At 35.8% G+C, this 23,274-nt stretch overlaps 1 protein-coding gene across 2 annotated transcripts in view; it reads right to left on the reverse strand.

Annotated features, from left to right (window-relative positions):
* Positions 1 to 23,274, reverse strand: part of MTREX (Mtr4 exosome RNA helicase) — a 41,965-nt gene that overhangs the window by 7,855 nt on the left and 10,836 nt on the right. For both annotated transcript variants that reach the window (XM_082301793.1, XM_082301794.1), the window contains exons 13-21: positions 22,599 to 22,709; positions 21,842 to 21,943; positions 20,364 to 20,489; positions 8,408 to 8,558; positions 6,475 to 6,647; positions 6,114 to 6,182; positions 2,188 to 2,316; positions 1,082 to 1,192; positions 572 to 760 (exon numbers count right to left, since the gene is read on the reverse strand). In XM_082301793.1, coding sequence (XP_082157919.1) covers positions 572 to 760; positions 1,082 to 1,192; positions 2,188 to 2,316; positions 6,114 to 6,182; positions 6,475 to 6,647; positions 8,408 to 8,558; positions 20,364 to 20,489; positions 21,842 to 21,943; positions 22,599 to 22,709 — 1,161 coding nt within the window. The remainder of the gene's footprint in view (positions 1 to 571; positions 761 to 1,081; positions 1,193 to 2,187; positions 2,317 to 6,113; positions 6,183 to 6,474; positions 6,648 to 8,407; positions 8,559 to 20,363; positions 20,490 to 21,841; positions 21,944 to 22,598; positions 22,710 to 23,274) is intronic.

Below are 23,274 nucleotides of genomic sequence, written 5' to 3' on the forward strand. Positions count from 1 at the left end.
ATACCAGAACTACCTCACTTCCGTGAAGTGGCTGCTGGAGAACCTGTTTTCTCAGGCAGCAGAGAAACATGACAGCTGGTTTTATGCACAATCAGTTTCAGTCTAGGAGGGTACAACTCTAGGCAAAATAAGTAAGTGCATTGCTTCCAGGCTGAGAGTCAGCTCAGGAAGCAGTAGCATGATGATTCCTCTGGTATACTCCTCAAGCTAGTAAGCCCCATCAAGTAATGCAACTTTATTTTTAATATACTTTTGCAAACCTATCAATTGAAATTATCTATGAAGACTTTTCCTATGCTGCATTGTGCTATGCCTACTCAGTGGAAAAGAGCTCTGTAACCTTCTAATTCCTGAAAACTTCCTCTGAAGAGTCTTCTTTTCAGACATATGTTGCATCTGTATCAATGAAGGGCATACTACCAACTCAGCCATTTTGTTATTGAGATTCAGTAATTTTACTGTATTTAAAAGGGCTGATTTGGGCTTAGCAAATAAAAAGAAAAGCAAGTAAGAAGACAACCTCCCTCCCCCACTCCAGCTAAATACAAAGTGATTTTGTTTGTATCTTTACCTGTGCTTTTTTTTCGCAAAGTTTGTATATGGTTTCCAAGTTTGGATCATTGTGAAGAGGATGTGAGTACATCCTATGCTCAAATGCCTCTATTTTTTGGATTACTTTTTTCAACCCTTGGTCTTTGATGCCCATGTCATCAATAGGGTCTAGTAAGGGCACTCCATCAGGAAACCGTTTCTGTACTTCCTAAAATGATGAAAAAAGATTTTTATTTTTATGATTAGTAACAGCAAAATAAACTACATTTTACAAATAAGCTGGCATAACTATAGAGACACAGGAGGCTGTAATGTAAGTTACATGACATTTCAGCAGTTTTCAAAATCAGTTTTAAATGACGTGACAAGGAGAAACAATTGACACACATTGTGGTTTCCAACCCCTTTAAAGAATAAAGCTGAAGATGTGACAGATGCTTTCCACAAATTTCTTTATATCAAGCTGCCTTGGGTTCAAGAGTACCTCACTAATCACAGCAGAGTGCTTACACAGCCTAGTGGAACTTACCAGTACAGATTTTAACACACTTTGCCTGTTATCAATAGGCCTCAGGTCTTTTGGTATGTAAAGTCGGACACTGCTGATAGCTGAGACAAGATGTACCAAAACAGGAACAACCTATCAAAGAGAGGGTAGTAACTCATAAATCAGTAAAAAACATACCTCTTATTACTGGTCCATAGCAAAACTTTTTCAAGGGAAAAGGAAAACTTAGTGCACAAGCACGCAGCAGTGGGTAAAGGAATACCAGAAAGCAGGAAAATGTGGTTAATGACTTAAAGTACTCATAAAGAAGAAAAGTAGTTGTCCAAATGGGAAAATTCTGAATGCAGTTTCTCTCTACAGAGAGACTACAAGTGAAAACAAAACAACAGTTTTTCTATTACCTCGCATCTTACCTGCTGGAATACCTCTTTTGATCCAAACCAGACAAATTATTGTCATATACTTGAATAAGAATGCTAACAGCAGAGAACATCAAGCCAGAAAACACATAATTCCTAAGTATCAAAAGCATCATGACACCATGAAGAATCAATACTGCATTGAACTCCAAGGTTTAAATCCACTTCCTGAGAAAAAACCTGCAGACAAATTAAACTGCCTCTGATCTGAAAATTGTAACTGTTTGTCTTGATATAGGGTTTCAAACTGAAAATTTTAAATAAAGCAAGTATATTCACTAAAAAAAGTTTCAATTTAATTTTAGAATGAGTTTTGCAAGGCTGTCCAGAGAGGTGGTGGAGTCACCATCCCTGGAAGGGTTCAAGAAGCAACCGGAGGTGGCACTTTGTGCTATGATTTAGGTGAGAAGCTGGTGTTCAAAGGTTGGACTCAATGATCTTGGACGTCTTTTCCAGCCTTAATGATTTTAAGATATAAAGAAGGAGTTCTGTTCCCAAAGAAAAGTTACTGCTAAAAAAAGCATCTGTCAAACAGTACTACTAAAAATCTATTACTTTGATTTATTAATAAGGCAGAGTTAGGTGTACCGATTCTTTCTCTTCCTTAAATGAATCAGTCCCTCTTTTACCATAGTTTGCAAATGGCTTGGAAATAAAGATTTGAGAAAGCTTATGAAGAACTACTGAGAATAAACACATGTAACAAACCTGCATCTCTCCTTTCTCATCAGGTCTGGCTGGCTTTGCAGACTCAGTAGCAGAATTTTTCAGACTGTCTTTGCTGCAGTGCAGGAGCACTTCAACTACATACAAAGGGTCCAATTCACCGGAATTTGGCTGTTGAGGGCACAGAAAAAGAACAGGTCTGAAACAGTTATTTTAAAATACCAGAAAGAATGAATGAAAAACACATCATTTCTCCAACATTAAAGGTATGAAATGAGCGGTGTCTCTTTACAAAGTATCAGCTCAGTGTGGCAGTACATTCTGAAAACACACATTCTGGTGAACTGATTGGAAGATCCCTCCTCCAGGAAAACACACTTGAAAAAATTACCCTCCCTCATCCTCCCTTGTCGGAATAGCCTAAAGTCTGCTTGAAGCTTTAGGTGCTTTTGCCTTTTCTTCTAGATGTATCTCTTCCAAAGTAAGCCAATATGTTTTAAAACTGTAATGCATATTTGCATCATGCTAGCAGTACTGAACTTTGCATTTAAAAAAAAAAACCAACCCAAACCAAAATTAGGGGATCTCTTTCATTTGCAGGTTTGCAGGTTCAAGTTTTCATGCACAATAAAGACCACAGAAAAATCTTTCAAGCATAACAGCTCGTATCTGCGGCAAGCAGGACATTGCATCTTGCACGCTGCATCTTTACAAACCCCAAAATGCACTCATAACATCTGACATTCATTTAAAGAACTCAAACATGTAGATGGGGTGATGAAAGACTACTGTTCACAAGGCCATAACCTTCCTTATATCCTGATTTTAAAAAGCCTGACATTAGTTATTTGAGTGGATCAATATGCACTAGGGTTGCTCAGATACACTCCTACTATAAACAAGTATTTTTAAGACTTTGAACAGAACTATGTTCTAGGCCTAACACAAACGTAGACATAATCTTTTAAAATACCATGTGCAAGCTTTCTGCTTCCAAATACAAGAGAAAAAGAAAACATTCTTTTCGAAATCCCACCTTAACTCAGTTCATTTTTACTGGGTGGTATTTTTCATTACAAAGCTACAACATACTACTTTATTTCACTGCATGCCAACTAGCATTTTTAACAGATCCTCAGAAGTGCTATGAGAAACTGCCATAGTAAAATAAAGACAAAAACAGGGTTATCCTGTTGTATAAGCTAAATTATTTCTTCAAGAAATGCCAATTACTTGCTGGGGAAGAAACTGTTCCTCTAAATTGTATCCTACATTTGCAGAAAGCAGTCACAGCAATGTAGGAGATCCAAACCACTGCCACTCTCTGAAATAAGAATTTTAAAATAATACCCACATGTACCAGATCAGTATCCAGCCAAAGCCAGGGAAAGCATAATGCTGACTTGAATGAAGTAGAGACTAAACTCATAGCTGCACAAGTGTGCTACAGAAAATACTAGAATTGGAGATATCTAGAAAATTATGAGAGGAAAAAAAATTTCTATCTCTGATTGCATTGCAAACTTATTAATAAAGCAGGAGTATAAAAATCATTAACATCTGCTGTTAACATTACTCTCTTTAAGTTTACGTACACCAACAGCTTTTAGACAATGCTGACTAGACATGACTCAACCCACAACTACATTTTGAATGTGTACTGTTTCCTTCCATGGATTTCCTACAACAGTATAGTTACTACATCTCTGAACAGTGACAGACATGTTTCTATATGCAAAAATAAAAGGAGACTAGAACCCTTAGAAAACTTGTTATCCACAGACTTCTCTGTCATATCAAGTTTAAATGATTCTTTAATTCACACTGCCATCAAGTCACATGTTTCAAGGACAAAATTAAGCCCTTTTTGGCAGAGTACTGAAGGATTAGTTGTATTCTTAAGATTTTAGATTTGCCCTGAAACATCTCTTACTTCATGTGCCTGGAAACAAACCAAAATAAGAAAGGTGATTGTGCCCAGGAACCAAGAAGTATAGCACAGGTAACGAATTCAGAGTCCCAGATTAGTAATATCAAACTCACTGAAAATTCAATGACCATGACACAGCACTAAAAGAGATGTTTATATAGTAAACATTATAAATATACAAGGATTACGATAAATCTAAACAGGGAAGACAGAACTGCAGCATCTCAAATTTTAGTATCAATAATTGCTAAGAGACAAAAATTTCTTGTCTAGAATCAGGGATCAGATAATATGGACTATCAACAGCACAACAGTATCACTAGCTTACTGCTGGCACAATCTAGTGAAAATAAAATTTCTCACTCAAAAATACTTGGGTTTTGTATGAATTCCAAAGGACATAGTTATTTTGCTGCCTACTATAATGTAGAGTATATAGCAAGCACCCCTGCTTGAGATAAATTATATTCTGAATAACAGTAAAGTGCTATTTGCATTGACAATTTTGTGGAACACTGAATTTTGAAATTATGATGGAAAAGCATCTACACATAATTAATAATAAACATAACTGGCATGACTCATGCATTTACTTTCACAGTGCAATGAACTAAGAATATTATGTGAAATACAGACATACTATAGCCCTAAATGTCATTATTAATTACATAGATTTCTCATTAGAAAAAAAGACTTAATTAGAAACGATGATATAGTGAAGAAAAGTTTGCAACTAATCTAGTAATATCGACTGAATTCAACATGATTTCTAAAAGCAAACCCAAAGAACTGTTCAGCTTAGAAGTGGATGAAGGTTTAAAGATGCAGCGTAAGTAATATCTTTCCAGTACTAAGTAAGTATACTTGTATACATTAAATAGTAATGGTAAATGGCATCTGTGTCTCAGGACAAAAATGCATTGAAGAGACACTAAAATGGGTAAACAACAACTTCTTCAAGTAACTTGTTTTGCCTCTGCTCATAGAAACTAGTCCTTTCATACTGACTTTAAAAGTTACATAGCTTTAAGTCTGTTCCTTAATTTCCACCACCTATTGTCATTCTTTCCACACACTCAGAAGGAAAAATTCAACCCAGCTGCTAGAATGACTTAATGAAAAAAGTGCTGCTGGAGCCACATCCATCTCTTGCAAAACAGACTGGAATTTCAAAGCTAATATTCAAAGCCAAAGGCTTATACAACAGTGAGACAGACCAGATAGGGAAGGCAAATACATATGTGAATAAATATGTCACAGATAGAAGAACTGCCTCCAAATGACACAGAAGTTGGGAATTTTACATAGAAAGCTGTGACTAGGGGGGCAATCTGGTTTACTACTTGTGTGTCTCTATGATATAAAGCAAAGATTTAAGCAACAGCAGTAAGTGTCCAGTTTTTCAACTTGAAAAAAGAAAGAAATATGACTTTCAAAAGGAAGATGGAAAACCAGAACAAAATCTCTTTTAATAAGTTCTGTATGCACACATTTTTCTCATTTCCTCTTTAACAAATATATATTAGAGAAGCACCAAAAGGTGCCACAATGAACAGGCACCACCAGAACTCAACAAAGACAACTTTGCATTTAGACCTAGCAACTAATGCCAATGGTCTCCTGATAAAATTATAGCAAAAATGGTACCACGGAAAAATATGCTTTTAACTTAGGTTTTCATTTAAACAGCTTTTTTCATTAAAGCTGTTCAACTTTCTCATTAACAGCTTAAATTAGCACTGGCAATGTCTCAGAAACAACTTAGTTCAAAACATTTTCAGTGCTATGTAAAAGCAAGCATTTCCTCCACAAATATGTTAAAAGTTAAAAACTGAACCCAAGACGTGGAGTTTTCTCCATCTTCTAGAACTTCATTACTTTACACTTTTACTTCAGGAAGTTCAGAGCTTTTTGTAAATTTGGGGTAGAAGGAAATTTTTTTGCCTTTGAGAACTATAAAGAGAATAGGAGTTTCATCTTTTTTTCAGAAAAACCAGTCAGATATATATTTTGATAATGGAGACAACATGTATTTTACCTTAACATTTGATTTCTTAGAGAAATTAACAACCACTCCCCATCCGTAGTCATCACCTTCATTCTTCACCTGGAAAAATTACAAGATGTTGTAACATCACCCACCTATAATAACATCCTAGCAAGCACAACTTTTTGTATTTTTGATATTTACAACAGCAGTCATGGATTACTATTCATCATGAAAACAGTATTTCTTTTATTGCATTATTGAATGCTTAGCAAAGAAACACAAGTAAAAACTGGTGCTTAGTGTGATGCATGTAATTTTTCAAGACGGTAAACTGGCAGACACAAATGAACCTTGCAAATTTCAAAAATAGGCAGAAATTAAAAACAAAACAAAAGAAAAATCAAACTACCTTTACCAGTCTTCCTGGCTGTAGAAAGGGCAAGCAGTACTTTGGTTTGTGAATATACTCTTCAATATCTTTACCCAGTTTTGCAAGCTGCTGGCGGATTCTGTAGTATATCACCACATTTTCTTCATTGGGAATTACAATTTTGTTGTACTGTGCTTCCAAATTATTGACTCCTAAAATGACATGTAAATTCTCATGGAAATTAGTATCTTCACACAGACTGAGAAATCAGTGTTTCACTTTCAGATCTACATGACTAATATTTTGTGACCACTTTTAGTATTCATCTTCTACTTACAAGAACCCATTCTCTGGAAGGCTAGAAATCTGTACATTCGTCCCCTGCATTTTATTTATAGAGAATTAAGTTCCAGTATTATTTTTAAAAAATAAACAAGCTTGAGAAACTGGAAAAGGCTAGACACCCAATTATCCAGGACTAACTGATTTAGGTTTGCACAGAAGTCACATTAAAACATGCAGTGATTTTGCAGGAAGGTATTCGATGCTTACCAGCGCTTTTTATCTCCTCCTACAAAAATAAGATTGCTCAAGGACATCTTCTAAAAAGAAGCGTTCCAACAAGAGGTGAGTTGTTAGAAGATGTTCTTCCTAACTTGTTTTAGGTTCTGATTTATCAGTCGAAATCAGTATTTTCTTCCTCCAGTATTTTTACATCTTATTTATGCAAATCGGTTTTTATTCTAAGCAGTATGATTCATTCTCTCATTCTGGTAATACCATCAGCAAACATAAACAAAGGACAGATTATAAAAATCTCTTTTCCCTCTCTACCAACTCATCCTCTTGCATGCTATTTTTGAATGCTCGTAAGTGGCCCAGAAATCCCACTTCACTGGGACTTGAGAGACAACGCAGGGAAGTGCTCCTTATTTTTACCTGCCAATTTTTCAAAGAAATAAGCCATTCATTCATACTCATGGCATACTTTCTTCCTTAGTCTAAGTAGCCAGTTCTCTCCTTTGTGTTTTTAATTGCAGCTGAAGTGATTACAAAATTCTAATGCCCAGTATGGTGCCTATGGTGAAACTGTGCACGAACTATGAAAAATGTTCTTCAGCTCCATTTTTCTATTTAAACAGCAATGCTGGAATGACAGAATAAAGATCTAGGCATACCAACTGGAACAGAGAGGTTGTCAGGAAAGAAATACTTTATTTAACTACTACTGCACCTGCAAACTAACAGAGACATAATGGAAACCCTCCCTCTGCACGGCTATCAAAGCTACATGCACATACACACTTTCTTTCATAACATTCAATTAACAAATGACCAGATGAATTCCTCATTAATAATTACCTCTCATGTACTTAAGTTTTGTAAGAGGCCTCACTCTCAAACACTGTCTGAAATCTCCGGAAACTGACTTTGGTGCATGAAAACTCACTATTTAAGGATCATGGCTCAAAATGCAGTTACTCAACAGACTGCAAATAATGTCTCAGATCTCTCTGCATTTTTCTTATTATTATAATAAACATTTCTTACCTACACTACTCTGAATGCAGTGTACTTAAGTTCTTTTTACAGATTGTACTGGGATATTAAAAGCAGGAAGATTTTCCTTCCCTAAGATTTTTTTCCCTGCATCTCAAATAAGCCATGGGAATTTTTAAATTGTTTTTCCTTCTTCCTGCCTTACAGTTTAGCAATGTGACAACCCTTCTTGTCTGACTCAGAGAGGAAAGCTCTCTTCATAAACTGACAGTGCATATGTGAGTCCTAAGAACAAGAGGAAATTACTCTTACTGAAACTACAACGCGGCAACAAATGGTGCAATGGCAACTGTTGGCAGGGAAGATAAAAACTGCCCAGGTAAAAACTCGTATGAGCATAATAAAGTCTAACTGCCCAATCTCACCATATATTATACCTACTCACATGGGAACAACATGCAGCAGTACTTACTTTCCACTATTTCTGGAATAGTTCGGTAATGCTGGAACTGATAAAAGGATTTTTCTAACATGTATTCAGGATTAATTTCCTCTACTCGAAGCAAGTTCAATACCATGTTATATGTCAGGTGAAATGCACTGTTTAAGGGATCGGCTGAACCCTGAAAAAGATCCAAGAGCATTTTCCGATTAAAAAAATATTAATTGCAGCATATAAGAACACACTGAACGAACCAGGATGCAGTATTTTATATGAGGAGCTGCTTTGATGAATTGCACAACTTGTCTTGAATTTAGATTACATGTTTCATAAAGTCCTAAGCAATTCTATTATGCTGAATATGTAGAAGTATTTGTACTGTATTGATACTTACCATAGCCACAATATTATAAATGATATTTGAAAGAAATGAAAAGTCCAGGTGAAAAATTCAGATGTTTCCTGTAGTTTACAATTTGGATTCCATTATCTTAACTTCAAAGTAAGAGTTTCTTAACGATTTAAAGCAATCCATTATTTTAACACTGAAAAAAATCTTATTTGCAAGTCTTAAGACCTACTGGTTACATTGGTGTCTTGCTTTTTGCCCAAAAATAGGTAATCTGCAAATTCTTTAACTTAAATTATGACTCATTATAACATTAACATAATTTTCAGGTAGCTTGAGAGAAGTTGTGAACTCTCCCCTGGATGTGGTCCTGGGCACCCTGCTCTATATGACCCTGCTTGAGCTTGACCTCCACAGGTCCCTTACAACCCCCACCATTCTGGGAAGTTTTTTTTTACAAGGTGGTACATACAGGTATTTTGATTAACCTAAGAAGAAAGGATGCTGAGAAAGCATTGCAGGTAACACAATTATCTCCTTTACCCATACACGTTTTTTAAGAATGTCTACTACTGTCATCTGTCAAAAAGGGGTACTGAACTAAGTAAGTGCATCTTTGGCCTGATTCATCATTGGCTGTTACTATGTTCTACCCAAGAGGACAACCTTGTTATCATAAAAGAGCAAACATTTAATTGATGTGGACCAAAACAACCAGTTATTCAAAGAACAAACAAAACAGTTAAGCAGTGTCCACAGAAGATCTAGAAGAGCTCAACACACAGCCTCTCCAAGTAAGGGCAAGCCTGGGAAACTCTCTCTCACTGAAAAGTCAGCACAGAAGACCATCCAGATACACCGAATCACTGAAATCAGATGAGAGAGATCCAACACTTCTGAAATACAAAACTGCCCAACTGTGGTGCATAACCTTTCATCCAAGTAGCACTACTATCAAAGGAACAGGTGTCTGACAGTCCTTCAGAAAGGATACCACGGAAAGTCAGGAGTTATGAAGTAGAAAATTACGGTTTGTGTGCAACTAAAGGAGTTCAAAACAGAAGCAACAGACAGCTGGACAGAACATGGCAGAACAACAACATAAATAGGCTTTTTGTAAAACCAAGATAGATCTCACAAATATTTCAGAGCTCTTTGAAGGTATTAATAAATACATGGATTATCATACCTCCTTGGTTCCTGAAATGCTTACGACAATACACTCACCTCCAACAATGTAACATAATTAAGTGTTTAAGAGATTTTTAAAAAACAAACTCTTGTGAATTACTGAACAGAAAACCAGTGCAATTTTGGTGTTTTCCAAAGCAAAATTTCCCAGAGATTCAAAGAGGGCTGGACTTAGAAGAAATGTAAAAAAGGCAACAATAGAAAAATAGCAAGGTCTGCTAAAAATTGTACTAGATATCTGAAGACACAAATAATCCACAAACAGTGTATGACAAAGAATAAAACAGTAAGTGAAATCTAATTTAAAAGTAACATAAAAGACAATGGACAACAGTTTGCAATGGTTTTGTACCTATCATTCTTTTAAAATAACTTATATGTGAAATGTAAGGGATTTACTAAACAAGCATTGTTATTTCAACAAGCCTATGAGTAAATTCAGTTATGATTAAACATTTTAAATAACAACTAAAACGTAACAAGAAAATAAGGAGACATATTTTTCAGGCAACTATATGACTGGCTAAAGTTCCACATATTCTATCAGACATTTTAGGAGCTCAGAAGGCTGACACTAGAAAACATGCTACTCTGCACCTTTTTTTAAGATCACAAATTGCTTTACCTAAAACTAAGTATATCTTCTTGCAGCTAATTCATTTGCTCTTCTTTATTAGCAGAGATATTCCCTTGCCATACCTAATTTAAAAAATCACTGGCTATTCAAAAATTAACTGATGACTTGTTTATATATGCAAATGCTGAAATTCAGATCCAGTGCTTTTCTAGATCAAGTGTACTGGATTTTAAATGACAATACTACAATACACACATTTTTCTTTCAATTTTAAAGGTACTGTCAGGAATTCAGATCCTACATCCATTGATGCACTGATACTAGACTTATTAAGAGACAGTTTGAATCTAAAACTCCTTCACATGTAGAAGATTTAAGAATACTGTAATCCCATTTCCTTTAAGTGAGACAGAGCTTTACAAGATTACCTTACAAATGGTAGACTCCTACTCACTGCATGATTATTTTGTCTCAGAAAAGAACACAGCTGTTACAGAAAAAGCCTTTGGTGTATGTTTATCCTATGGAAGTACCAGCATGCATACATGTAAAACAAGTTTAGGATAAATCATACAGCCTAATATTTTGCTTCCCATGGCCACTCATTTAGTCATGCTAGATGACATCTGTGAGTGGATCATGAATACACATTAGGTTTTCACCTCAAGTGATGCATCTCAGGGCAGAAGTACCTCTTAAATTAGACCATGAAATGTGAATTTAAAATAATGCTGTCAGTTCTGAAATCGCCACAGATGATTTTAGTGAATTAGTGACACACAGAATTAGGAATTAGTGACACAGAAATGTGTCACTAATTACAACATCAACAGTTGAGCTGTGGTGCTCAAGTTTCTACAGATGCCTCTGATTTGATCTATCAAATAAAGATGACAGAACTTCTGTTGCTGATGCTAACCAACATATAACATAGCTTTTTTTTTTTTTTAACCTGATAAAAGGATTGTGTATCTACCCAACCTCCTGACCATTTTTCTAAATATATCATTCATCTTAGGAAAGAGACATTATCGCTCCCTAAGAAGCTTGCCTCTCTGTAACAAAAAATGCCATTTAAAGAATGCCATTTAATAAAGAATGGCACAGCAATTATGCCAGTGTCAGCTAACAGTGGTCAGATTCTTTCCTACTGCAATGTCCACTGCTCTAGTCAGGCATCAACTAAAGAAGCTGGAATACACTCATCAGCTGGCTACAGGCACTAGAGATCTGGCAAAAAGCTGCTGTGTGACTGCTCTGAGCACACTATGAAGTAACTCCTCTTTCCATTCCTGACATCTTGGAGGCAAAACCTTCATCGTGTGCTTGCAAGATTATAAACTATTTGAAAGAATAGAACTATAACTGTCACACCCCTATTAAATGTGATCATAAAGTGAGAAAACAAGGAACTTCATGCAACTATAATATATGCACAGAACATGCCAAGAAAGACCAAACAATTCCTGCAGATTCACTTTAAAGATTTTTTTAAACAGCAGAATTCAACTATGAAGGAGTAATTTAAAAACAAACCGAAAAACCCAGCTAGTTCAGAGATTATATAAAGCAGACTTACTTGAAAGGCAATGTTTGAGCCAGTTGATGATGTGGCAATTTTTATTTTAAACACATGATCAGCATTTTACAATTTGAGAATATGATCATTCTATTAAGACACAGCAGTTAAAATACAAATCCTGCTTTGGCAAAAAATTATGAATTTTTCCTGTTCCATCATCTCATTAACACATCTTTCTCCAAATTTCAGAAACTCCTGTCTTCTCAGTGTTCTCTAAGCAATACATTTGAAATCAAGAGTTCTGAGAAGCTCACTTTGTCTGAAAACTGAAACTGCTACTTCTTCGAATGAAATATACTAGCTCTATTGTATTACACCTTCAGCACAACCAGCGAGTTCTGCAGTGTGCATTAGTCTTTACCTACTACCCCAGGCTATCAACAGACTCACACCTAACAGGGAGCAATCACCTGTACCATCCTTGCTTCATTTACTTAACAGCAACATCCAGATTTTGCAGCTGCATTAGAAAACCTTACACCAAAATACAGTTGTTCTTTTATACTCAGTACACTCAAGGCATGAGTAGACAATCAGCCTTTTATGGCAAATATTAAAAATGGCCATGGTAAGTTACTGAAGAGACAATTAGTGCTTACCTAAAGTCACCTGTCAGATACACATGGTGAAGAGAAGCAATTAACAGGAGGGGAGGGAAGATGGGATAAATTACTGACAGCAAAATGGAGAAGGTGGGCTTTTCCTTCCCAACTTACTTTCAAAGAGCCTTGACAATATCAAGTGTTAGCTATGCTGGATTTTGCTTATTGCCAATAAGATGCAAATCAGTTTTAACTTATATTTTCTCCATGATGGTTTGCTCCTCTTGAAACCTCTTTGTCTGCTCAACCTTTTTGCCATTGGCTCCCAAATTGATTACTTTCTTAAAAATACTGTGAAGCACTTAGTTCACCCTATACCACAGGCCCTCCTGCCAAAATACAACAACCTTTTCTTCAATAAACTAGGCTACACCATCATCTCCCTTAACACCTCTCAGTGTCTGAGGAAGCCTCGCCCTTGCCTCCACAGAAGCTCCACATTAGGCAAAGAACGAACCGCCAACCAGTCAATGCAGAAGATCAGGCAAAAGCCTAATCAGAGCCGCAAAAAGAGTTGACAAGAAAGACTGACTTCAACAGGCATCAATAAGTCACTTTCAAACATGCACTGCATCCATGACTTACTGCTGTTGAAGAACTATCGTCCCAGTTCTCCAGCCTCGTTTCTGCAAGTAATCCTGCTTCTCATTCCTTGAGAGAGGGCAGTACTCCTCACCACAAATATTCAACAAGACTGTAGCAACAGACTTTTTTTCTGAATAGTTTTTAGACAGCAGAATGACTTTGCAAGCTTTTCCTCCCTCTGGATGACAATTGCCTGGATACACAAGCATAGCCTGCATATATCAACTAAAGTTCTCAGAAATCAATGATCTACTTTGCACTTGCAACCATTTCTCAAGAAATTTAAGCTAACTTAACAGAAGCACCCTTTCAAGTTTTCCAAGACTTGGGTTGCAAAACAATGACTGGATTAAGCTGATAATGTTAAAAATCAGGAACATGAACATAAAGAATTCACTACAGAAATAATTTAGTCGAAAGCTACAAAAAAGTATGAGAATCTGAAAATCAGAGCTGCTGTACAATGTCCCCTGTTTAACTGCCAACAGTTTGAGAGCGGATCCTCTTCTTAACACAGCCAAGCAATCCAACAGGCCATTCAAGTATTTACCAGTATAACCATTTCTTGCCCACATAAACGAGTAAGATATGAAGATTGGGATGAGGAAGATTATTGCATGGAATTGATAAACATAGTATTTTTTCTTTTTTTTTATTACTGTTAAGACTTGGAAGCCTTGTCTAACCAGAGATGTGAGAGTTGTCATTGCTGCATTATGGCATGAAGTGTTGAGCAAGAGGTACATTTGGTAAGGGTTACTCCCTCTGTTCTCTCTTACAGCAGGAGAAAAATATTTACATTTTTAAATATGTTCCCATTAAGAGAGAGGAACAAATTCTGCACATAAATTTCTTGCTTTCCAGCCTGTCATGGGAATATCAAATGGCAAATACTGTCTGAAACTAATTCATAGAGACATTATGAGATAACAAAGATCAAAGAGCCACGTTGCAAAAGCAACAATAAAGTGTCTTTCATAATGATGAAATTTGATACAATACAGGACATCATTTACACCATTTTGGTCCACTGACAATTTCATTTAATTATCAGTGTTTCCAGAAATAAATTGAATCACTGAGTTTCCAGGAAGGAAATAATAAAACACCTTACAAAAAGAGCAAAGAACAGAACAAACTGGTAATAGTTAAAAAGATAAAGATCTTTCACTTTTTTCGTCATAAAGGGAAAATAAGTACACTTAGCTGTCCGTAACAGTCATTGGTACGAATTTGTATTAAAACCCTCATTAAATAAAAATGCAAGTGACTGCTTGATACATCTTTATGACAAAGAAACACCTCTTGTGAAATAATAACATGCTTTTTTCCATATATCGGTAATCAAATAACCACAGGAATATCCAGTGCTCCCTCAGAAATATAAAAAACCCCCCCTGTAGTTACACTGACAGCAGAATTACCCTGAACTACATTAGCACAGCTGCAAAACCAATAAAAAAACTGTTCTGTGAGGTTATTTTTAATAGGCAATGGTAAACAGCTATTTTAAACACAAATATATTACCAGTCTGGCTCACTGCTTTGCCCCAAAACCAGTTACACCAACAAACAGAAGCCACTGTGGGTGGCAAAATACTGCTTCAGCAGGCTTTGCTGGTGAAAATACCTCAGGCTGGGGTTCAACACATGCTCCAGTTGTAACAAGAGACTTAAAGGAAAACAATGTACCTCTGTTTCTCTCGCCTGCAAATACTATCTTCTCAAGTCAGTTCTGAATGACAGAAATTTGCAGTCATTTACCCTCTTTAATAAAGTAGGTTCTACTGTTGTAGCCATCAGTTTGACTTCAGGTTGGTAACTCCAAGTTCTGGTCTTCTCCTTGGTTTTGGAAAAAGTAAATACTATCTCTATCTACAAGAAGAAGCTAGCTCAGATCCTCAACAGATTTGCCACTATAGGTATCAGGACAGTGATGCATTTATTTTATGACACTTTACAATTTCAGTAAATATGCAGTATGTTTTAACTTAAAGGAAAAGTGTGCCCTAGCAAAGACTATCTCATTCTATAAAATGTTAATACAAAAATAAATTTTAAAAAGTATCTGTCGTCTGTTCATCTCAAACTTATCCTTTTTAAGAACAAGGCGGCAAAGGAAAAAATCTAGCTTAGACAGCCAAAATACATTCACATTATAGTGATGAGTTTACTGAAGTAAATTTCCCAAAAATCTGGAGGAAAACTGCTCTCCACAGACTGAACTAATAAAACTTGAAGTATTCTGTGGTATTAACAAGCAGCAACCACAATTAATAAATAATACCAATTAGCTTAGTCCTACAGGCTCTTGAAAATCCTGAGGCGAAGTTCAAGAATGACAAACCATTTTACATACCATTTGATACACTCCATTTTCCTACATTTTGGTTGCAAACATCAGCAATCAGTTATTTGCTGTTCTCTTCCATCTGCTGGCTTGCTTAATTATATACAAAACTGTATAGACTGTTTATCTTCGTGACCCTGTTCACAAAGGTGTTTGATTATCCATTACCCTTATCTCTGTGATTTCATGCTAAAACCTTGTTGACTTTAAGGCGATTTTAAATTAAGGTTAAAAGTTAAGTACGTTCCTGAATCAAAGCCTGGAAAATTCCTGCAGTGCACACTTCGTAAGGACAAGAAAAGGTTGGCAGTTTACAGAAAAACAATTATTTCACATTAATATTATTTTTATGTAAATGCATTTTATAAAACATCCAAAACACTTGTTTCATTGTGATTCTTACCTATGTCACAACTTTAGAAAAATGTTTTACTGTCCTCAAACCACTACTGACAATCTGTTACTTTAGGTTTTGCAATGTCTTTTCCAACAAGTATTAGTGCCAACCTCCAGCTGAAGTTTTTCTCTCCTGATGTATGATTTGGTAAATTTCTCAACTCCTGAGGCTTTTCCCTCCTCAGAAGTAAGTTCTGAGTCAAACCAAAGCACCATAATGTAATTAAGATGGCATGCTAAGCTGATGCTTCCAGAGAAAACTATTGAACTGTCTGAATTGCTGTTGTGCTCATTTGCCTGGTACAATAAAACAACTTCAGAATTCAAGTAAAATGCGAAGAGACTTTTAATGGCAGCATACAGGCCACATAAGGATGGTACAGCCAGCTCTATAAAATGAAGGCCCTGCCAAGGAATCAGATGCAGCTAGTGGAGTATCTCCTACAGCTTGGCATCAGGGCATTTTATGTTCCATAGGCAAATGACAAGAAAGCATATTAACGAATTTTTTACCTTGATAGATGAATGTATTCTTATATCAGGAACAGTGTAGCCATCAGGACTGGGGAAAGGATTGGCATTGATGAGAACACACCTCGAGTCCTGTGTTCAGTTCTGAGCCCTTCACTTCAAAAAAGACTTCGAAGTGCTGGACCGTGTCCAGAGAAGGACAGCAAGGGTCATGAAGCATCTAGAGATAAAGTCTTATGAGGAACACCTGAGGGAGCTGGGAGTGTTTATCCTGGAGAAGTGGAGGCTCAGGGGAATGAATTTTCATTGCCCTCTACAACTGCCTGAAAGGAGGCTGTTAGTAAGGTGGGGTCCAGTCTCTTCTATTGTGCCCACAGTGAGAAGACCCAAAGAAATGGCCTTAAACTGGGACAGGGGATATTCAGGTTAGATACTAGAAAAAACTTTCACTGTCAGGGTGGTTAGGCACTGGAACAGGTTGCCCAGGGAGGTAGTGGAGTCACCATCCCTGGAAGTGTTTTAGAGGTGTCTGGATCTGGCACTGGGTAACATGGTTTAGTGGTTTAGGGCTTGCACTGGTAAATGCTGGGTTGACAGTTGGACTTGATGATCTTAAAGGTCTCTTCTAACCTTGATGAGTCTATGTTTGCTTTGAATTTTTCAGTCCATCTATCTTCTCCTGTAATGGAGTGAGTAGATGCAAAGCACTGACAGGCTCAAATTCAAAGTTCAAAAATCTACTTATGCAGCACATTTTCTTTCAGAGTACAAACATCCATTCCAGTAACATAATTAGCTCAAGATTTTGTCTTTTAGAGACATAACAAATTATCAACTATCTCTGTAGGAATACATCCTTGTAGCATGGCCAAGTTCCATCTGGAGAGATGCTACACTGATTTCAAAGGCCATCTAGCATCAAGAAGAAACTTTACACTTCCTACCTAAACTAACACAATATAGCTAAAGATTTTAAGTAAGGCAAGGAAACAACAACAAAAAATTCCAATCATGTATCTTATTATGCAAATCGTAAAATTACAATTTACCATCTTCAGAAAGCTGCCCCAACAGTGTTGTAAGCATTTAAGTTTACAGATTTATGCAAGTTTAATAAATATTCAGTGGTCAAGTAAATGCTAAGGATAAACAAAAAAACCTAGTTACACTGCAGAAGACAAATGTACATTACTGAGTTTAAGAAATATTTACAAATCTCCCTTGTAAGAAGTCCATCTAAGAACGGAATGCTGAATGTAAGTCTGGAGTACTGTACACAATGTCGCAATGAACAGTGCCACAGCCAAGCACCACAGCTGCAGCAATGCTGCTGGTACCAATACGATCAAAGCTCTCATTTCACCGACTGCGGTGGGAGGCAGCTGACAACAGGATTCCTAGATATTTTGCTCTAGTGTTCAGGAAATGGTTTGGATCAGACACTCATTAGGGTTGAAGAGCTATGATAAAAATGTTTTATGTAAGTGTTCTATCATTCTCAATACAGCTAATTTATTTCTTCTGGAGTTTTTCCTAGAAATCTTTAGCTTATTCTGAAAGTAAAACACTACTATGAGACATATCCACAATCTTACACAAATACCATCAGTAAGTAAAAACTGAGACACACTTAATGATGACTGTGAATTGTAAATGTAGTAGAAATTTTAGTCTGTATAGATTTTCTTGGCCTGCTTGACATGAAATTTCCTCTAGATGCTTTGTACTTAAGAAGGAAAATAAGAAGCAGGATTTTTTTTGTGCTGTACTGCTCATTTCATAAAAAATTACTTTTACTGCCTTTACAGCAATTGGCTAGTTACAGAAGCTACAGAAACATCAATACCTTCATTTTAGCCCCTTCTGATCTTTTTCAGAAAAATCTAAAATTCAGTCTTTGCTCACTAGTGAAATAGTGTCAAAAATTAATGAAATACATTAACTCATTTAGATCAGTGGGTAAGAAGCAAGAGATAACATAGAAAGCAAAAACGTCGCCATTATTTTTCCCATTTGTTTCCTTATAATTCAAAAGGGGGAAAAATCAAAGGTCTTGAAGTTTCAATGAAGGAAATATTCTTTATTATTTCCTTAAAATCTAAAACCCAGGGGTAGTAACAAAGAGAAGGTAAGTGATCTACTACTTCCTTTTCTGTCGTACTTCATTCAGATTAAGTTCAATAGTTCTCAAACTGTTGAATTTTCAAACTTTAAAAAAAAAACCCACCTTCTGAACAGGTGAGTTTATGATCTCTTAACATAAAGATAATTACTTGAAATACCATTTTTTCTTAAGCTATTAACAATTATTTCTTATAAATTAGCTTTTTTGTGGACTTTTTTATAAATACTATTTATAAGGATTCCCTTTTGGTTCTCTCGCTTTGTATATCCTGCTCTTTATTTTTCAGCTGCGGAAGTACAAATGTGTAAAACCTTTTTAAAAGTAAGTATGACACAAAATTACATCTGTTTTCTTAAACAACCTTAAAAACTCAAAAAAAAACCAGTTAAAAAACTTAAGTCTTCATACATCTCAGAGACGTACACATGCATTAAGAGTGCATGTGAAGGAATAAATATAGGCACGCTCCACTGAGAAAACACAAATCAAATCAAGACTAAGAAATTAACACAAAACCTAATGCTACCATACAAGAATATTTCTGAAATCTAGTTTACTCATTTCTGGCTATAATGATTCTGCCATAATGCAGCATTCATGAAAATTCTGACTTTAAGAAGGTAAATAGTACCTGTGTATAAAGGGTACATGTAATGTACATATTTACAAATATAATGTATTATGAATTTACAGGTAGCACTGACAGATCACGACACACAACAAAGAATCCTCATCTGCATAATTAACAGCAGCCATTTATGTACTTTTCCCCTTGTTCTAATTTGCCTGAATGAAAAACACTGGGATCTCCATTTCTTTGCAACAACTACATGCCTTTTGTTAATATAACCTGATGCTGACTTGAGATGATTCCCAATTTATACTAAGTCCAGTAATACTGTAAATGCTGTTTTTGAGAAATGACCTGCTATGTGCAGACGAATGACCTGCTATTTGCACCAAGGCTACAAGCTCCTAAACAGAGTGCATTGTAAACTCCCCAGGTTTTCTATTTTAATATGTGTGCACAATTAATGTAAGCAGCCTAAGACAGGCAACTCACACAACAGATTACTGTATTTCTTTGTAGTTATTTGTGCCATGGAATTTAAACAGAAGTGTAATGAGTACGGTATTTCATATTCAAATTACAAAGCAAGAGGGTATTAGTGTAATAATCTCCCATTATAGTTTTTTCAACCTCTTAATTTCCAAACTCAACATTTTCTGCAAGAACTGTCAATTTCTCCATAGCTGATTTGAGCACACTGACAGCCATTTCACTCTTCTTCTTTACCTCATTTTTGCATGACCTTGTCCATTTTGTCTATCACACTGACAGCCTATTAACAAAGTTTCATTTCATCAGAGAACCAAGAATTTAATAACTCTTGTGAAAGCTCAAACCTTCTAGTTCAGCATAACCCTTAAATTCACTGCTGTCAGCAAGAAACAAACAGAATACTAAAGAAGTAGTGCTATCACTAGAAAACAGGATACAGCTCTACATGTCCTGCCTGACAGGCCTTTTATACCAAGAAGGATGATACTACTTTTGTACAAATAAGGATGGTACTAGTCTTCTAACTTTGTTTCACAATAGAAACTCCTATGAGAACTCGCTGAAAGCTACTTTTAGGAGCTGTCATCTTCTACCTGCATGATATTCTCATCTAAGGTGGATAATTTTCCACATAACATTATTCAAATGAGCATAACCTTATTGGGAGAATAGAAACAAAATAATGTCTCCCCTACCTTCAAAAGCTGCTTGCCAATCGTTGGACTCATTTTTTCATCCACCATAAGAATTACTATTCCTCTGTCATCCATACCTCGGCGTCCTGCACGCCCTGACATTTGAATGTATTCACCTGAGGATATCTACAATAAAATGAGAAAAAGCAATTAACAAACATCAAGAAAATAGCAAGAACACAAAGTGCTAATTACAATTGCACAGTAAGTTGACACGATGTGTAAAAATTAGCAAAGACTTATCTAAGTTATCTAAGAGTTATCAGATTGACTTCATTAGTCATAACTACCATGAAGTAATTATATAAATCCATTACTATGAATAACATAGTCAGCCATAAAGGTCAACTACTGCTCTTACAGCTCCATATCATGGTGCATCATTTAAGAAAGAACAAAAACCATTTTACTAATGTCTTTTATAATGGAAGGTTGCTGAGAATGGTGGAGACACAATTTATCTTCAACATACTGATAATGCACCTTCATCATCTTCAAGTAATGTATCATTTCATTCAAATTATTCAAGACTAACATTAATATACTCACATTTGCAAAAGGAGTATTTTTATGCCTCCTATATGTGAAATTGAAGAGTTTATAAAGAACTGGGACATGGCAAGAGGCGGCTACAACTGGTTACCTATGCCCCAGCAAGTTATAAAACACGGGTTTTGTCATCTGTGGAACTGCAATCTCAACAACTCCCCAGGTTTCACTTAGAGTCAGATTTCAAAAACTACTTAAGTGAACTGTGCCAAATAATTTCAGAAGTTCCACATTTCTGCTATCTCAAAGGTAACCCATTCTTATATATATATCTTACAGACATGCAATCAGAATGAATAGTGAAACTGAACAACCCAAACTAAGATCGAAGAAATGTTTACTTCATAACGCATAGGTCAAGTCACTTGTCCTGTTCACCACAATTTTCCCACCTTTGAAGTATGAGCCTTGGCTCTTATAAAGCTTTGTTGTGGTGACTTGCAAGACATCATTATTATTTTAAGTAAACCACGTTTTAATGTCTAAAATTTTATAATTATGCAAAAAAATTCTGTTGTAACAAAACAATACTCTCCCAAGGTAAATGATCTCTTTTCTTAGGTCTGTCAAAATTAGTGATCATTAGGATAGGTTATCAAGTTCATTTATTCTCTGCAGTTCTCTGACACAGAATAAAATATTTGGGTCTCACAGTTTTGGACAAGTTGTGCAAAAGTCTTAGTCTAATCCAGTGTCTGCTGCTAACCTGTGCTTGTTTCCCTTTTGATGTGTCTATTAAACAATCTCATGGATAATCTGAGGAACCTTGTCTTCAGAAATTTGTGTATTAACTGTAACCGGATTAGATATGAAGATTTTCGAAAGAAAAAGTGTTTTCTACTACATTGAGGTGAACACATAAAGCGCAAATTTAATCCTAGTAAGGTTTAAAGAACTCAATTATTCTACAGAACCTGTTTATCACTTACCCATCGGAAATCTTTTCCATCAAATTTACTGGCACTTGTAAACAGCACAGTTCTGGCTGGCATATTAATTCCCATAGCAAAAGTCTCTGTTGCAAATAAGGCCTAAATAAACAGACTGAAGTTAATATAGCAAAAAAAAGTTAATCTCAAAAGAGGATGAAAATAGTCAGAGATTGCTACACAGAACCCCTCTGGATTTGAACATATCTGTGCAGTCAATACAGGGAACACAGGCATATTCAATACTTAAAAACTGGACTAAAACCATCTTTCCTTCTTCCCTTATTTTTCCTGGGAAAGCATGAAAACTAAATAGATGGGACAAATGAAAGATTCCAAAAAAACCACAATGGAGTGCAAATTATATTAATTAATAATACTAATTAATTTCAATATTCAAGTTTGCAAGGAGAAAATAGGAGTTAGCTATCCCAAAAAAACACCAAACTGACCTAAGGTTACATTTTTCTGAGTATTTCTCCTTAGAACAACCAACAATTAGCTTGGCAATTGTCCATGTTCATTTATAGGAGCAAGATGTAACACAAAACAGTTGAAGAAAATATTTAAGTTAGACACTGTAAGTTCAAACACTTCTGAATAAAATCTGCAACACTTAAAACTACAGCTGCAATTGTGTACATCTCCACTGTAATACTAGCATACACCCTGAGCTAAAGCGTACTTCTTGGATTTTCAGGATTACCAGCCACGTATTCACAACAGAGAACAAACTCCTGATGGACATAAAACATACCTTTATTAGGCCCTCTGAGAAAAGAATTTCTATGGTTTCTTTTAAGATAGGAAGCAAACCACCATGATGAATACCAATTCCTCGTTTCAGGAGGGGAAGCACATGTTCAACCTGAGAAGAAACATACCAAAGACCAGCAAACAAATTTTAGCATTTGTTACTAAAATTTGCATGGAAAGCCTCAACACTGCCCTCAGTGTTCATGTAATTCACTATTTCCCAAATTAAAATACAATGACTACCCCTTTAATCTTGTAATATTCTGTCTGCTTAGAAGCTTGTATTTTTCCATTGTAAAGATAGGAAAACATCACTATGTTTAGTCATTATACAAAAAATTAGATTGCAGATGCATCAATGTGACTTTTTGAAAGTGTCAGGAATCAATAACTAGTAAGTGCACACTGCACTCTGACTTGAACTACTTCTGGACTGTTTTAAACCAGGTCTACTGCTTGATAAACTCTTATGTTAACTTAAAAACATAATTGGAAAAAATAAAACAAACGGTAGGAACTCCACTGTTAATTCTGACATACATGATCTGCTGGAATCGCAACTGGAAGGAATCCTTATCACCTCTTTCGTAATGATAAGAAGCAATGCAAGAGATACTAAAACATGGGGAGATGAATGAGATTATCCAGCTTTATAATTTCTATACCATCTACAAAAC

This window comes from Coloeus monedula (assembly GCF_965178545.1).
Source record: "Coloeus monedula genome assembly, chromosome: Z".
Taxonomy (NCBI): domain Eukaryota; kingdom Metazoa; phylum Chordata; class Aves; order Passeriformes; family Corvidae; genus Coloeus; species Coloeus monedula.